An 18,521-nucleotide genomic window follows, 5' to 3' on the forward strand; every position below is an offset into this window, starting at 1 on the left:
AGCTGCTGATTGCAAGGCTTCTTGATAAAAACAAAGGAATCCAGATCTTGCTACTTGGCTTCATTTAGGCTCCTGGCTCCCTCTTTTGGAATAGCAGAGTGCGACACTTGGGTTCCGAAGAGCACTCCTAGCTACAGGCATAGGTTTTGTAATGATGGCCAGGAAAGTCATTGGGATCATCGATAGATCTCCCTTTGGGCTTCGTGGAGTGCGAGTTCCCTTCATTGATCAAGCAAAGGCTTGTCTAATAGGAAGCGCTCAACAGGGACTTTTAAACCTGTTACTTTCTCCAGACCGTTGTTGCAGTCCCTGAGGTGTTGAACTACCTAACTGTGAGCCGTGGGAGCAGTCTCTTTCATGGTACACAATAAAGAGTGCTTGGTGATGGAAACAGGCATTTGGCTGAATTATTACAGGTTCCTTCACCTATAATTTAAACGACCCATCTACGGGACTTGGAATGGAGTCACAGCCAAGTGAAGGTATTTTTTTCTCAGTCCATTAAATGTATTCAACTGTTAGTATCTGAAAGAGCTGAGTGTTATTTAGTGAACTGTGGATCAACAGTGCTCTTTTCAAGCACATAGAAACCGTCCAAGAATTTACAAATATTCTTTCTCGCCGCTCTGGCCTACTGAATGAAAACAACCTTCATTCATTATGTCGATGCCCTGTTCTCATTAACTGCAATCTTCCCAGAGACATAAACACTGTCCTAGACATTTCGCATATCATTGCGGTTGCCTGATGGTCATGATGTGGCGATGCCGGCGTTGGACTGGGGTAAACACAGTAAGAGTTTTATCCACTCCATCTGATGAAGGAGCAGTGCTCTGAAAGCTAATGGCATTTGCTACCAAATAAACCTGTTGGACTTTAACCTGGTGTTGTTAAAACTCTTACTGTGGTTGCCTGATGGATCAGGGCAGCAGAGTGAGACACCAGTTCAATGTAATTTCCCTCAAGGACAGCTCGTCTTACTGGGCCTGGGAAGCTATCCATGAAATGTACGGCTTCATACAGCCTCTAAGAATCTGCTTTTCTCCCAAGAAGTTGCCAGAGATCCAGCTTCCTGAACAAACCATATTCATGGGGAAATGAGCATGTGTTGATCTCCATCCTGTAACAGAAACCTACGGTGATGCCCTTGCTCCTGTTCTGTATGTGACTGCAGATGGTCCACACTGTGGCCACCTCTTTACTGTTTGTATGCAACCATTTGTCAACTCAGGGTGGAATTCTCCCAATGCTGGTCTGGTGGCGGGCGGGAACTGAGAATCTAGCAGGAACCAAAAAGTCGGAAATCCTCCAGTGTAAAAACAGCTGTAATTCTCCCAATGATGGGTTGGTCTTCCCACTGTTTCCATTTCTTTACATCTCATGAATGCTCAATAAAACAGCTGCCCATTCCCATCCCATCACGTCTTTCAATCTTGTGTCATGCCAGCATGAAATTACATCTGTTTAAAACCTGGTTGATAAAGATTGGCATGCACAAGGTGGTCCTCCATTCACAAGAGACTATCAGGTCAGTGCAACAGCCTCTTTGCCATAGTGCTGTGTTGCTCCTGATGCACTATTCACCACTCTGCCAGGGCAGACTGGTTGCTGTTCTCCATCTCCGTGTTGCTGGAGCCATGGATCATCTTGGATCAGTACTGAGGTTGGGGAGTGCAGGGGTCTCCTTCTCGCTGGTGCCACACACCAGTGTCTGCCTGGACACACTGTGTTGCGGGTCTCATGTAGCCACCGCAACTAATATCTGAGGTTCGACCAGGGTGGAGCGTGAATGAAGGAGGGCGGGGGGGGGGGGGGGGGGGGGGATGTTGCATGGTGGCCTGATGAAGACAATGGGTGCAATCATAGAATCATAGAATCCTACAGTGCAGAAAGAGGCCATTCGGCCCATCAAGTCTGCTCCGACCACAATCCCACCCAGGCCCTATCCACATATCCCTACATATTTACCCACTAACCCCTCTAACCTATGCATCCCGGGACACTAAGGGGCAATTTAAAATGGCCAATCAACCTAGCCCGCACATCTTTGGACTGTGGGAGGAAACTGGAGCACCCGGAGAAAACCCACGCAGACACGAGGAAATTGTGCAAACTCCACACAGACAGCGACCCGAGCCGGGATTCGAACCCAGGTCCCTGGAGCTATGAAGCAGCAGTGCTAACCACTGTGTTACCGTGCCGCCCCTATGTTGAAGCAGGGCTGTGCAAGGAGTCACAGGAAGGGTGAGGGCTCATGATGACAGGTAGAGGGGCAAGGAAGTGGATGAAGAAGACAAACAATGGAAGGCAGTGGGAAGCTGGACCCAAACAAAGCTGCAAGAAAAGCTCGCAAACAAGGGGGTCACAAGGATACTATGTCAGTTACTGGAAGGGGATGGATGAAGACACCCGAGGCGGTGGGTAAAGATCCAAGTGGGACATGGACGCCTTCCAGACAATTGGCTCGTGGGAAAAGTGATTGAATTGAGGAACAGACTTCTCCTTGAGGCTGTTATCCTTTTCCCTCTGGATTGCTGACATCCTGCACGACCTGATGAAGACAGGTGGGCTGGAGTCAATGATATGAGTGTGCTGGACTGGTGTTTAAAAATGACGCCGGGATCTTTGAACATGCCAGCTGATGGTAGGTGGACAAATCAACCACCAGCCCGTCAGGTGACTCGGAGTGGAACTCACCTGTGCATAATTAATGAAGTTCCAAGCACAGAATCTGGTGTGGGATCCCACCATTCGGGCCAGCGGGAAAGATGCCACCGGAGCTACCCACCACTGCACTTAGTCTTAACATCGGAGAATTCCACCCTAAGTTTTATTTCTTAGTGCCAGAAAGGCTGAGCTCCAGGTTGATGTGAATACATTTCCTTTGCAATGTTCCTGCAGCCCCACTTACAATGATTGAAGGGGGCCTTTCAAAGGCACAACAGTGTTAGGGATGTCAATAAGCTGGTTGCTCTGACAATTAAGATATTGGGTGGAAAGTTCGACCTTGCTACATCAATGGTTGTGCCAAAGCATTCTGGAATTTTTTAAAAGCATGATGTTTCTTCAATATGGTAGAATTGTGGGAAAATGAGCCGCCTTTCCTCTTTCTTTCCTGGATGCATTATTCCTGGTAGCTCAGCTTGACAAAGAGTTGTTTCATTTGGGACTAGATCACTAGGACTTAGTGCCAACAACTGACATCGCTATCACAATGTTCCTCCTTGCTTCTGTGGAGTGGGTGTTTTTCTTTTAAAAGGTGTGATGCAAAGTATACTCACAGCTCATTAAGCCTTGTCCTTTTATTATGCATTTAAATCATTCTATCCTCTTGCAGTGCCTCCCCAATCTCCCTCACATTCATGCTGGTTCTTAATAATGAGTATGAACTCTTGACAGAGCCACTGACGCTTTCTCCAACGTCTCTTCCCCTGCTTGCTTTGTTCAGTCGAATCAATCCTGCTGTGTTGCTGTTTAATTTGATATGGTTTCCCTCAGCAAAATGATGGAAAAGATGAATTGAGACATTGCGTGGGACATTATCAATCAAAGTTGTGAGCATTAGTTATTACTCACAGTGCATTCTGACATTAGCCCTCTGTAACCTTTGTCTCCTTGTTGATGTTCCATAGAGATCTTACCCCATGTAGCTGATGTATTTATGTAGCTGATGTTTATGGAGGTTCTTCAAAAGGTCAGTAAGAGCTTTTTTTTAGCCTGAGGCCTACTTTAACATGACATTGCACGTGATGTGTCTAAAACCACTGTATCATCGCGTGCTTACCAAAAGATTAATGAGACACTAATTAAACAATCTTTACATTTACATATATTATTTACTTGGGTCCTGCTCGACATGTAATAATATTGTTTTTAGAAACTCTTAAGATATGACTTGACAAGAGGCAATTAAACACATCCCAATGATATGTAATCCACAATTTAACACGTACTCATTTCCAATGCAAGATTAATTTATGGTGAGGTGGCTAAGAGCATGACAGCACTCAAAGATTATTCATTAGTGCAGTCCAGTGATGGAATTCCTGGAAATGCAATGGCCATCAACATTTGGCTCAAAAGATATACCCAAACTGCTTTTGAAGTTTTCAATAAAATAGAAAATATATTTAGGGCAGCCTCAAAATGGGCATTTTTGCAATATTTGTACAGATGTATTAGGGTGCATAGTATGTACATAGAGTATTTTATTGCTTTTCTTAGTTGATGAGAAATGCATAAGTGATGGACCTATTATATAAATCTGGTCACCTGATATTTAATTCCATGCAGTTACTTTGAAAAAGCAGGAATGTGTCCTGTTGTGGTCATCATTCTGCTAGTGCTAACCGCTGTGCTTTGGTAGAATGTGAAGACCTGAAGGTGATGCACACCATTAGTCAGTCACATCTCTGATATCCTCAAACATTGATGAAGATGCCTGGGTGCACCAATTGGAGTGATACAGTAGAGTCTGCAGTATTCCCCACAACTTGGCCAGCCTGCAGAGCAAGAAGATGAGCATGAAATAGAAGACCTACCAGAGCAAAAAAAACCAGTTCAAAGGATAATGGAAATCTTAAACTCAATGCTCTGAAAAGCTGTTATGGCAATACCAATTAAACATTTGAAGACTGAGTGGTGGATTTTGGTTAGACAGGGATATTAATGGATGTGGAACTGAGACAGGTAGATGGAGTTAAGATACAGATAACCATGATTTAATTGAATGGTGAGATAGACTCAGAGGGGAAAAGTGTATCACATTTGCCAAATACAAACTTGCTACTCTAGAGGTCAGCCATGTTTCAGTGCCACGTCGCTTGTCCCCTCCAACTACCTTGACCTGTCTCACACAAACAGGACTGCCAGACACACTCCCAAGGTCAGGGGATAAAGGGCAAATGCAATCAGTGTGTTTTGCATCATTGATGTGCATTGGCATTCTTCCATCTGTGAGAAATGATGGACCCAAAGGAAACAATCCATTTTGGCGGGCTGTCTTCACTTGGTGCACCTTTGCTGATGACTTGAAGGCCAATTCTTGAGTGAATGGTTCTACCACAAGTTTTGCACATGAAGCTGCAAAGTGATGCTGTGAATTGTTGTTTTTGGAGTAATGCTTGTTGCCAAGCTGCAATAGCCACTGGTCGTCATGGTAGCACATACCAACCTAGAGAAAAATTGCTCCTTCCCTCTTTCGCCAGCTCGTGACTCCCTGGTGTGATAGCTGATGTTTAGGGCCATCATGTCACACTTGTAAGCGTTCTTGAAGTGGGGACTTAGGCGCCCAACTGGCCATCTGACTCCAGCTACGTCACAAAAACTCTTGGGTATACGACCAACTTCCATCCTTGTCCAATCCACCAAAGCTCCTTCACCAAGCCAGCATACATAGCTCTGCCTTTAAGAATTTTGCCGTACTCCTGATTTAGTCCTACTGGGATATACCATAATCTGTGGCAACTCTGGGGATATATTTTTAATGTGAAGATGCCGGCGTTGGACTGGGGTGAACACAGTAAGAAGTCTCACAACACCAGGTTAAAGTCCAACAGGTTTATTTGGTAGCATTATTATTTGGAGTAATGCTTGTTGCCAAGCTGCAATAGCCACTGGTCGTCATGGTAGCACATATTGGATTGGTATTGGATTTGGTATTGCATTTGGTATTGGATATATTTTTAGGCAGGTGCACTGGGGCTCAAATCTGTGGACTCAGCAGCTGATGAAGGTCTGGAACATAGGTACAGGATTAGGCCATTCAACCTCTCGAGTCTGGTCCACGACATTCAGTAAGATGTGGCTGATCTGTGGTCTAACTCCATATACCTGTCCTAGGCCCATATTCCTTGATACCCCTGCTCAATAAAAATGTGTCCATTTCAGACTTAAATGGAGGTGGATGCTGGTTCAATTATTAGGTTTGAGGAAGAGAGTTCCAAACCTCCACCACTCTGCGTGGAGAAGTATTCTCTCCTGAATGGCTTGATCCGAATTTTTAGATTATGGCCCCTGGTTCCAGAGCCTTCAACTAATGGAAACAGTTTATCCTTATCCTCCCTGTCTTTCCCTGTAAATATTCTGAAGACTCCTATCAGATCACCCCTCAACCTTCTGAATTTGAGAGAATCAAGGCCTAATTTGTCTAATCTCTTCTCATAGCTTAACCCCCTCAAGTCCCGGTATCGTTCTTGCAATCCTGCATTGAACTCCCTCCAGGGCCAAAATATCCTCTGCCACAGCTTGGCCCATTCACCCAATCTATCAATATCCTTTTGTAGTTTTATGTGGTCCTTAACACTATCTACAATGCTGCCCAATTTTGTGTCGTCCACAAATTTGGATACTTGACTTTTTATGCCATTGTCTAAGTCATTAATGAATATTGTAAATAATTGAGGCCCCAAAACAGGCTCCTGTGGGTCCCCACTAGTCGCATCCTTCCAATTGAGTATGTACCCATTTCTACAACTCTGTTTCCTAATGCTCAACCAATTTCCTATCCATGTTAGCAATCTACGTTCAAATCCATGGGCTTCCATCTTGGCTAACAATCTCTTGTGCGGGACTTTATCAAAAACCTTCTGGAAGTCTATATGAACGACATCCATCAACTTGCCTCTGTCCATTGTCTTTGTCACCTCTTCAAAGAAGAGGTCTCAAGAGTGACCGATTGTGATAACACTTAGTAAGAGTCTTTGACATGTTTCTTCAACTTGCTAACGTTCTCGGTGTGTATTTATTGGCTCTTTGTTCCCAGTGGGAGGAGGCAGTAAAATGAATGGATGACTCCTAGTGTTAACGTCAATCCAAGAGAGATTACCCCCTTACTGTTCTCCTCCTGCTACTGAGTAATTTCTCAGTATGGCTACGGATTTGTGTGTGGATGGATTACTGTTCAGCAGTGAGGGTTTTGAATTGTGCATTGTGGCTGTCTCAGTCTATCCCGAAATATGGCGCACCCAGGAAATAAAGACAGCCCTAGATTGGTTCTGCTCGACAGAGCCTCAGTCCTGGTTGTAGCTATGTGTGAACTTTGGTCTTCACTACAGATGGCCATGGAGCTGCCACATTCTCCATGGTGGTCTATAAGGACTACTCCAACAATGGTCCCAAACTGCACAAGCTGCATCATGCTCTCAAACGCCACCATGAAGTGCTGCTGTTGAACTCTATAAATGCGGGCATTTGGGATTAGCTTCGGGGTTTAAAAAAAGAACGGCATGGACATGTTGGGCCGAAGGGCCTATTTCCATGCTGTAAACCTCTATGACTCTTACTGCCCGTATGTATTTGTAGGCAGGTCTTCTTGAGGTCCAAATCCATGGATTCACCAACTGAAAAAGGTCGGAAGAGTGACCGATTGAGAATGTCCATTGTGTTCTGTTAGTTTTTCGTCTTGAGCGCCTAAGGAGACAAAGCACAAAGTTTTACAATTCATGCAGTTCGGCTTTGAAACCTTGGCCAAAAATATCCATCCTCGTTCGGGGCTGGGATTCTCTGGTGCCACTGAAGGTGAATGGAGTTTTGGCTGGAATGCCAAATTCTCTGCTCTCACTTGCAGCAGGGCTGCCACACACGAGATTGGAGAATCCTGCCCGTTGCTTCATGTGTCAAGGCAGATCGGAGTGAAGTGCTGCTATATCTATGTGTGGGGGAGTAGGGGAATGATCCAATTAGGATAGAGGAATTGAAGAGCAAAGAAATGAGTACCAGTCTTAAATTTGGTTATCACTGTTGTCTTCAGTGTTTCCATGGTTGCCTCTTCATTTCGAGTAAAAGGTCCCCTTGGATATGCCCCTACTATTAGAAATGTAACTAATTAGCTCTCCTGATATGGGCATTGAGCCAGCACAATGGAGGAATGGAAATATATTTCCAAGTTGGGTGTGGTGTTTTCTTTTATTCATTCCTGGGACATGGGCGTCGCTGGCTGGCCAGCATTTATTGCCCATTCCTAGTTGCCCGAGGGCAGTTGAGAGTCAACCACATTGCTATGGCTCTGGACTCAGCAGGGTAATGATGGCAGATTTCCTTCCCTAAAGGACACTAATGAACCAGATGGATTTTCCCGACAATCGACAAAAGTTTCATGGTCATCAGTGGATTCTTAATACCATGATGTGGAGATGCCGGCATTGGCCTCAGGTGGGCACAGTAAGAAGTCTCACAACACCAGGTTAAAGTCCAACAGGTTTATTTGGAATCACGAGCTTTCAGAACGCTGCTTCTTCATCAGGTGAATGGCTCACCTTCCACTCACCTGAGGAAGGAGCAGCGCTCCGAAAGCTTGTGATTCCAAATAAACGTGTTGAACTTTAACCTGGTATTGTGAGACTTCTTGCTGCTCTTAATACCAGTTATTTTTTATTGCATTCAAATTTCGCCATCTGCCCTGGTGGGATTCGAACTCGAGTCTCCAGGACATTAGCTGAATTTCTGGATTAATAGTCTCGTGATGATGCCACTTGGCCATCCCCTCCCCATGGTGTGACTTGGAGGTGCTGCTATTCCCCATGAACTTGCTACCCTTGCCTTGGTTGAGATTGCAGGTTCGGGAGGTGTTTTTGGTGAATCTTGGTGAGTTGCTGCAGGGCTTCTTGTGGACAGTACGCATTGCAACCATGTGACGCTCTAATATTTAGAGATGCGCAGGAGATTACAGAAACTGGGGAGGTGAAAACTGACTGGGGAGGGATTTGAAAGCAATTTTAAAATCAGGAGCCATTGTAGGTAAGAGAGCACAGGGGATGATGAGCGAACGAGACTTGATACAACGCTGCCATCCAGTCACCTCACTTTAAACAGCTGAACAGCACTCCGTTCTATATTATCAGTTTTGAGTTGGAGGGAGAACTAAAGTACAAATATTAACCCCCTTCAAACTGCACTAACATTCCCGCTGGCATATCAGTGTGGGAGGCTCAGCAGCTATTGAATCAATTGTTAAAAGTGTCAATGATTGCCAAGCGCCACTGCTCAGCAGTACAGATCATGCTGTGGATCATTGGATGACTAGTCCACATCATGGATTGCTATCTTCTGATATACTGCTCACTCAGTTATACTGATACATTGGGGCTGCTGGCTAGTTGATCTTTTTCAACAGGATTCCACTATATCCTAACTATAGCCATATATGCGCCTGAGTCACTTAAGTACAGAATTAATGTCTAAACCTAGTCCACTTGTGAAATCAATTGCTGACAAGCTGGTGAACCGAAAAGCAGCTCGTGCAAAGAGCTTGGCTTTAGGTAAGGAAAAGGGCTTGCACCACCCACCTAAATGGAACTAAATGACTGTCATTGTACAGATTTGCTCTTCATCCCCTTAGCTGCTGGTTAAAAATCATCTCAAACTCCTCATCTTCAATTTGTGTTCCTCTCAAATGAAACGATGGTGCTTGTAAATAGTTTGAATGTTGACCTTTAACAGCTACAAGCTGTGCGGCAGGTGCCAAGTGGCCTGTGAATGTCACGGTTATGCTAAACTTCGATCCTGCAGAGTTCTGAAGTAATGCACAATATTCTGACAGCGCAAAATGAGTCGCCCATTCCCCTTGTCAGTTTTGTGCGAACGTTTGTATTGAGGTATGTTGCAGTTGCATCTTCTCTTAAGTGTGGCGAGCGTGGGGGTGATTAATTTCCATGCCGAGCTGTTACTTTCCTTCCATCTAGTGGAATGAACTGAGCATGATTACAGTGATTTATAACCAAAGATAAATTATTGCCAAACAAATAAATCAAATGCCTTTTCTTTTCTGGTTCAGTAATTTTCCGCTGCATTTTGATAATCTTCCACTGTGCTGGTGTTATAAATGACGTGTACAATATCTCTGATAGCTTCGGGTTTGTTTGGGAAGACAAACCAGCTTGTGTCTAATGCTCAGTCTCCATTGCCAAACTGTGAAGATTGTACAATTGTTCCTCTTTACAATGTAAAATTGACATCTTCCCTTTTTTCTTTTAATAGTGTAAGTGGTCCAGAAAAGGCTTCATTAGAACACGATGGAGTGTCACTGATTGGTACGTTCTTGTCCTTTTATTTTTGACTTTTGAACTAATTTACAATGTATTTAATGCCAATAGAAGTACAGATTGGGTAGAGCCATGATTTGACATCCAAGCCTTTGTCAGTCATTCCACTGTCATTTGCCACACTATACGTCCTTGAAACTGCATTTATGATTGAAAGGGTTAATCCATCAGCTTGGCAATACTTTACATAATGCTACTGCACTTTCACCCGCCCACTCTCCGTACTTGGATTTACCTGAAGTCAGTGACACAAAGTAGGTATGGAATTATCAGGTAAGGACTCTTTCCATAACTCCTTTTCTAAATTTACCAATGCAAATCCCTTCCACTGACGGCCAGAGAACTGATCTACAGCGAAACTTCGCTGTATTAACAATATTGCAGCGCCAAAGAATCTTACAGCCATTTTTCACCTGCAATATTCTTCCTTCAGATAGGAGATATTCTGATATTGACTGCTCTTTAAAAAGGAGATACTTAGTTGAAAAGCAAAGATATTAAGGGATAAAAAAAATAAGGCGGAGAATTTGGATTGAAAAGATAGAGTTGTCATGACCAACAAAAATAGTGAGGCTAAGCAGTGTCGGTAGCCTTGATGACCAGATTAGCTGACAACAAATGGATTGCCTCATGATTTCACACCGTTTCCCCCACTTGGCCAAAATTTAGGGTACATTGCTGTTATGATATGCTTTTTCTCTTCTAATATAAACACACACACACCCTGAGAGTGGCAGCACATTTCCAAAAGTCATCTGTGACTGACTATTTAAGCCCCTGATAGTCCAGTGCACAGGACTGACAACTCCTTGTGGCTAATAAGATAACAACACCGACAAAGGAAAACACATGCTGAACTATTCACGGACCACCTTCCATTCCTGAACAAAGAGTTCTGAAGGCTATGGGGAAATCAGCCATCTCATTTGTTCCAAAATCATGCGATTTTGTACATTTCTTCCTGATCCTTTTTGATCCTGGGGTTAAAAAGAAAAACGATTGGAAAATCATGCAGCAGAGCCAAGATGGCAATTTGTGCTTCTGATGATGAGTCACTCTGGTTTGATTTTCAGGCCTATCTGTGGCATTGGAGTTCACTGAAATCAATGGAGATTCAGTTCTAGGTTGTAGGCGCCCCTTTCCAATTGATGAGGTTACTCATTTGGGTGTGGGTGTGGGTGTGGGTGTGGTGGGGGGGGGGGGGGGGAGGAGTAGACCATTCAGCCCTCTAAACGTAGAAAACTGACAACATGTTACAACTCAGGTACATCGTTAGGGAGAGCTTTAGTGATAACTTCGAATTGAAAGTACTCACTTGACTTTCATTCCTTTCTTAACAGTAACTTGTCTATAATTTTTGGCTCACCTATTATATATCTTTTTTTTTTGATTGTGTCACCAAGATTAGAAATTCCAAAATTGTCAAAGTTTGCCAAAATTACTTGCAGTCAGGTAATAAACAATGAATGGAATGGATATGAAAGGTGCTTAAACGTACGTGGGGTTATTCTTGGTTCGAGGTTAGGGGATTTTCACAGTAACTTCATTGCAGTGTTAATGTAAGCCTACTTGTGACACTAATAAATAAACTTTAAAACTTTAGAGCATTTGTACCTTTGTTGCCCCAGTTTTTCTCATGTACTCCCAACAAACACTGGGGGCTAAATGGGATAGCTTCCCAAAAGCTGCATGGGAATAACAGTGCATCATTAACTCATGCCAGTTGATTGCAGTGCTCATTTGAATGATTTTTGCCTCCAGTCAGCACTATCCATTGCTGGAATTGACATGGCTAGCACCCTGTAAAGCTAGCCAGTGCCTCTAAAATTGGATGTGCATTGTGGCTGGAACAAGCGTTAGCAGACATGGTTGAGGAGAATCTGATCTGGGATGAGGAAAGTGCAACATGGGAGAGAGAAAGTTCAAAGTTGTTTTAATGTTGCACCCAAAGCCTTGATGGAAAAGGGAGACAGGAGGAGAGATGTCCTGCATCTGCAGGGAGGAAGCAGACCCTGAAGACATACAGTCAAAAGATAGTGTGACAGATATCTGTGGAGGATTCTGTGGCGGCACGGTAGCACAGTGGTTAGCACTGCTGCTTCACAGCTCCAGGGTCCTGGGTTCGATTCCCGGCTCGGGTCACTGTCTGTGTGGAGTTTGCACATTCTCCTCGTGTCTGTGTGGGTTTCCTCCGGGTGCTCCGGTTTCCTCCCACAGTCCAAAGATGTGCGGGTTAGGTTGATTGGCCAGGTTAAAAAAAAAAATTGCCCCTTAGAGTCCTGGGATGCGTAGGTTAGAGGGATTAGCGGGTAAAATATGTGGGAGTAGGGCCTGGGTGTGATTGTGGTCGGTGCAGACTCGATGGGCCGAATGGCCTCCTTCTGCACTGTAGGGTTTCTATGATTTCTATGAGGTCAATGCCAGCAGTCAATCCACGAGGATCTGGATGTAATGGTGCAGACAGTCAATGCCTCGCACCAGCTTAGATCCTGACACTGTCCAACTCTTTAAAGGATAGATTAGAGGAGAGATCTGCATGTGGTGAGACACAATGCATGAGTGAATGGCAGCCAAGGCAGGGGGAAGGATAGTATGGATGTGAGCTCACAAGAGGGTGAGGTTACATACAGGTTCCATTGCAGAGAATTCCAATGAAGTAACCTAGTCTGATGGGTATTTACAGCAAAATGTTTGGAGCTAAGCAGCCCCTGGGATAACGCCAGTGGATCCATGGACTGTGAACCTGTTGCCTTCTTGCAGGGGGGAGACAACAGTTGTCCTCCAGTTCCCTTGCTGCTGCCTGTCAGCCAGGCAGTCACCCAGATTGCTGCCACCCCAACCGAGATGATGAAGTCCACACGCAACTGGGCCTTCGAGACCAAGAGGTGCTCAAGGGTCATCACCTCAGACCACCTCAACTGAAAGTCAGGAGTCTTCCACTGGTTGTGCTGCAAACACTGGGATAGTACCGCTGTAGAGAAGAACAGGGCTAAGGAAAGGCACATGGAAGGCAAATACAAGGGAGATAGTTGACTTTTGTACGTGATATGGCATGAGTTAATGTAGAAATTTGGCTTGGAATGTTTACTTTGTGGTAGCTTTTATTATACATTGCAGCAAAACAGCGACAGGCAGTGGTAGTGTGAAGTTAAGATGCAGAAATGGTGGTGAATGGGGAACTGGTATTGCAGTTGTTGATATTCCATTCAACTTCGTTCTTTCCTGACAACCTAAGCAGAAAAGAGCTGTCTAACTCGCCTCCTTTGTTCCTCCTCCTCGGCACGGTAGCACAATGGTTAGCACTGCTGCCTCACAGCGCCAGGGACCCAGGTTCGATTCCTGGCTTGGGTCACTGTCTGTGTGGAGTTTGCACGTTCTCCCCGTGTCTGCATGGGTTTTCTCCAGGTGCTCCGGTTTCCTCCCACATTCTGAAAGACTGGTTAGGTACATTGACCCGAAAAAGCGCCAGACTGTGGCGACTAGTGGAATTTCACAGTGGTTCCATTGCAGTGTTAATGTAAGCCTTGCTTGCGACAATTAAATAAACTTAAAACTTCTCCTCTTTCTCCTACTTTTCGTGTTCATTCTCATGCCCCTACTCTTCAGCTGCTCACCATTCAGCTATTAGCAAAGGCTGTCCGCTCCTGATGCATAGCATGCAGCCAGACCACCACAGGATATGACACGTGCTCTGCCAGCTGCTGCAGAGCTCCTCTAGAATGAGCCAGGCAGCAGAATCATTATTCCAGCACGTTGGTGGTCTTCTCTATTGGATTTTGTGTCACAGCGTGGCTTTCATTGTCTGCTGCACAGATATGCATGGGTTGCGCACTGGGTGGGGAGTCATCAGCCATGTGGTCAGTGGGTGTGACCCTTGTTGCTCAATCGCCAACCTTTGGTTTGATTTGGTGTCTCAGATGCAGATAGCACATTGAGCTGCCACAGAATGAAGGCATGCTGACTGCTGCCAGGATACCCGACAGTGAGGGAGCAGAATCACTTTTGGTTCTGATTTCGGGCATATTTGGCATGTGGCACCCACAAAGTGTTATGCATGCAGCCAATGGCATCCTGCACCAATGGAAGTTAATATCCTTGCAAAGTTGCATTTTCCCTCTGCTTGCTTCTCTTTGGCAAAAGAGGATGACAATAGAGAGTCTTAGTGACTTCCCTTGCACAACAGTGGATAGCAAACTGCGAGATATTGCACATTTCGCCAGCTCCTGGCTGGAAGGAGCCAGACGTGTGAGCGTTCATCTCCATGCTCACATTCACAACCACTGGCAATTGTTATAATTCAGGTCACAAACTCGAAAGTGTTTTATGAAGCCTGCCTGGATCCTAAGTTTTGCACTTTGAATTTGGCTAGGGTAAGCATGATATGTTTCACTTCAGGTATGATTCAAATAACTGACCAGGGAGCTTTTATCAAACAAAGTTTATTTAAGAATATAGTTAACATGTATCGTAAGAGAATTAGCAATAACTTTTATCAACTACAGAAAAAAAACCAACCACAATAATGTACAATCCTTAACAAATGTATCTAAGATGTTCCAATCAAACAAAAAAATCACATGGAGAAAAAACCCTTTCCACAGGTTTAACACCATAAAGACTAATACCCACGTGATATTGGAACAGAGGGCTTTGGTTGGAGAATTGAAAATCCTGACTTCTCAGCCTTGTAACTTCTAGCAGCCCTCTGGACACACTCAGAACAGTTTGAAGTCAGGACAGCCTCCCAGAACACCAGGGAGAGACTCTGGTCAAGTCACCAACAGCAGATGTTCTACTCCAGGAAGGCAAGAAGCCTTGCTTTCAGCGAACCAGCAGAATTTCCAAAACCAGGGAGGGAGAGTAACATTTATTTTCAGCTAAAACTGTGCAGCCAGCCAAAACAGAAAATGAAACCATAAATTCACTAGGGAGAAAAAACTGTCCAAAACACATGACCTTCCTCCTAATAATGGGTCATAAAAAGATCCCAGAGTAAAAATAAACAACGCCATTTAAGCCACTGAAGGAGCAATAAAAAGACTTCTAGCAGACGGCCCGGCAGCAATGAAACCAAAATAGCTTATAGCTGCAGAGAACATGATTTTAAAAAAACATTTTTCTTAAAGGTATACTAATATCACACCTCCCCCCACAATGGAAAAATGAACCATCAACATTCAAAGATGGTTTCATTTTTCAAACCCTTGCAGTTTCACGCTACTAGTATTCTACAATAAATGTACATACATTTTACAAAATCAAAATATGCAAACAGAACAGTAATCTGGTCCATTTCAGTCCTTGCCTTTCACCATTGAACACTCCTTCTTTTATCACATTCATGACAAAGTATTGGCAATCACATTCTTCCTGCCACATGTATAATTTTTAACTTAAGTGGCTGCAATAATAGACTCCATCAAAACAGTCTGGCATTTTTAGTCTTAAATTTCTACAAAAATGTCAACAGATGATGATCAGTATTCACAATTGTCTCGGACAAATGCTAAAATGTTGCAACGCCAGCACCAAACTCAAGGTCTCTTTTTCAATCGTTGAATATTTCTTCTGGTGATCATCCAATTTTTCAGAAGAATATCCAATAGGCCGCTCTATTCCTTTGTTGCCTTTGTGTAAGAGCACAGCACCTATGCCCACATCACTCGCATCGATGGCCTCCTTCTGCACTGTAGGGGTTCTCTGATAATGTGCTGCTCATTCAATGAGCAAAGGAGGAATCTAGAACTAGTCTTTCGTTGTTCTCATAACCTAAATAACACAGGCACAGACTCTCCCTCACAGGTGGAAACCAAATTGTGTTTATAGTTAAGAATAATGCTTTACCTTTCCCCAATTGGTGACAACAGCTGTCACATATAACTAAAGCATGCATTTCGTTGTGACAGGATTGCAATACATGAACAAGGAGTAAACCATTCAGCCCATCGAGCCTGTTCTGCTATTCAATTAGATCATGGCTGATCTGTGACCTAACTCCTTATACCTGTCTTTGGCCCATATCCCTTAATACCTTTGTTTAACAAAAAATGATCTATCTTAGATTTAAAATTAGCAACTGATCTGGCATCAAGTGCCATTTGATGAGAATTCCAAACCTCTACCACCCTTTGTGTGTAGAAGTGCTTCCCAACATCTTTACTGAATGATCTGGCCCTAATTTTTAGACTATGCCCCCTAGTTCTAGAAACTCCAACCAATGGAAATAGTTAATGTTTATCTTGAAGATTTCCATCAGGTCACTCCTTAATCATCTAAATTCCATAGAAAACAGGTTTAATTTGTTTAGCCACTCTTCATAACTTAACCCCTGAAGTCCCAGTGTCATTTTTGTAAGCTTGCATTGTACTCTCTCCAAGGCCAATATGTCTTTCCTAAGGTGTGGTGCCCAGAAAGGACACTTGTGCAGTCCAAATATCAGGTGCTAATGAGCCCAATTTCTCACTCATTGATAACTTGTTGACTACAATACCACATCCAAATCATCATTATTTACTTTGGCAGAAATTTTCCAGCCGTTCCCGCCGGTAGGATCCTCTGGTGCCAACGATGGTGACCCTTCACCATGGGTTCCCCGGTGGCAGAGGGTGGGAACTATGGGAATACCTGTCGACAGCGGCGGGAGTAGAAGATCCAACCAGCCAGCCAATGACGGCCCATCTCCACTACAATAAAACACACCGGGGGGAGGGGGGGGAAGGGGGGGGGGGGGTAGGTGGAAAATACCATCCTGTGTTCCTGTACCAAGCTTATCAACCACAGGGTGCATCACCAACAAGTCCAATGCTGTCCTCACTTATTGGTAACACATTATTGGATCTTTGTCCTATTTGCTCCTTTCTGGGCTCTGAGACACTGAGGCTAATTATAGTTAAAAATAGCCAACCTGACACAGACTAATGATCAAACCTCGAAGCTCCCTAACTTGTATGGTCCTGCTACTCAAGAGGGTTATCACTGTGGACCACTTTAATTATATAATAATAAATAAAATATGAGGGGGTTTATTTCTAATCATTACATTTTTGGTCGACCATTTTCTGATCAGACCTACAGAATTAAGGTCAACTATTTGAGGTTGGTCAAAATTAGTTTTTTTTTAAATACAGCATACGAACATATTAGGTTAGGTTGATTGGCCATACTAAAATTGCCCCTTAGTGTCTTTAGATGCGTAGGTTAGAGGGATTAGTGGGTAAATATGTAGGGATATGGGGGTAGGGCCTGGGTGGGATTGTGGTCGGTGCAGGCTCGATGGGCCACATGGCCTCTTTCTGCACTGTAGGGTTTCTATGATATGAATTAGTAGCAGGAGTAGGCCACTCAGCCCCTCAAACATTCTCCACCATTCAATTAGATCACGGCTGATCTGACTGTAACCTCAACTCCACTTTCCCATCTACCCTCCCACCCCCGGATAACGTTTCACTTCCTTGCTAATCAAGAAATTGCCTTGAAAATATTCAAAGACTCTGCTTCCACTGCCTTCTGCGGTAGAGTTCCAAAGACTTATCATCCTCTGAGATAAAAAAAATTCTCCTCACCTCCATCTCAAATGGCAACCCCTTATTTTTCAACAGAGACCCTTTGTTCTCGAACCTCTCACAGGAGGAAACATCCTTTCCACATCCAGCCTGTCAGGACCCCTCAGGATTTTGAGTATTTCAATCAAGGTGGCACGGTGGCACAGAGCCAGGGACCTGGGTTCAATTCTGGCCTCGGGTCACTATGTGTAGAGTTTGCACATCCTCCCTGTCTCTGCGTGGCTTTCCTTTGGGTACTCCAGTTTCCTCCCACACTCCAAAGATGTGCAGATTAGGTTGATTGGCCATGCTAAATTGTCCCTTAGTGTGTCAGGGGTGCTAGGACGGTAAATACGTTGGGTTACGGGGATAGGGTCGGGGTGGGATTGTTGTCAGTGCAGGCTCGATGGGCCAAATGGCCTCCTTCTGCACTGTAGGGATTCTATGGATTTGAAGTCACCTTTTGCTCTTCTAAGCACTAGCAGATACAAGCTTCGCCTGTCCAACCTTTCCTCATAAAATAACCCCGACCCATTCCAGGCATTAGTCTGGTAAACCATTTCACCTTGTTGTGACAACATGTCGGTTCACTTTAAGTCTTTCCGGCAAGTGATCTTACCACTTTGGCAAGTCTGGTCTTCATGTAACTTCTGACCCAAGTTATCTGGCTGACTCGTGGTGCTCTCTGAAATGGCCTTGCGAGCAACCCAGTTTCCAAATGGATGGGCAATAATTTACGATCTTGATGATGAACTTGATCTGCTACAGGTACGTTTTAATTTTAATAAAACATGGGGAGCATCACCCAGATTCCTAAAAGGGCAATTTCATAATGTTAAGTGACTACTACGTGTATAATAGTGCAGCAATCAAGTAGCTTGCTATGTGATAGTTCCTCATATGTAAGGCAATAATAAATAAAACTTTAAAACTTAAACTT

The 18,521-nt window shown here is 44.1% G+C and overlaps 1 protein-coding gene and 1 pseudogene across 4 annotated transcripts in view; one reads left to right on the forward strand and one right to left on the reverse strand.

Moving 5' to 3' along the window:
* inpp5a (inositol polyphosphate-5-phosphatase A) overlaps positions 1-18,521 on the forward strand; it is a 534,961-nt gene that overhangs the window by 356,657 nt on the left and 159,783 nt on the right. For all 4 annotated transcript variants that reach the window (XM_078223475.1, XM_078223474.1, XM_078223473.1 and 1 more), the window contains exon 7: positions 9,976-10,028. In XM_078223475.1, the coding sequence (XP_078079601.1) occupies positions 9,976-10,028 (53 nt within the window). The remainder of the gene's footprint in view (positions 1-9,975; positions 10,029-18,521) is intronic.
* Positions 542-5,352, reverse strand: LOC144500830 (large ribosomal subunit protein uL6-like; annotated as a pseudogene).

The sequence above is a fragment of the Mustelus asterias genome, chromosome 11 (genome assembly GCF_964213995.1).
Source record: "Mustelus asterias chromosome 11, sMusAst1.hap1.1, whole genome shotgun sequence".
Lineage (NCBI taxonomy): Eukaryota > Metazoa > Chordata > Chondrichthyes > Carcharhiniformes > Triakidae > Mustelus > Mustelus asterias.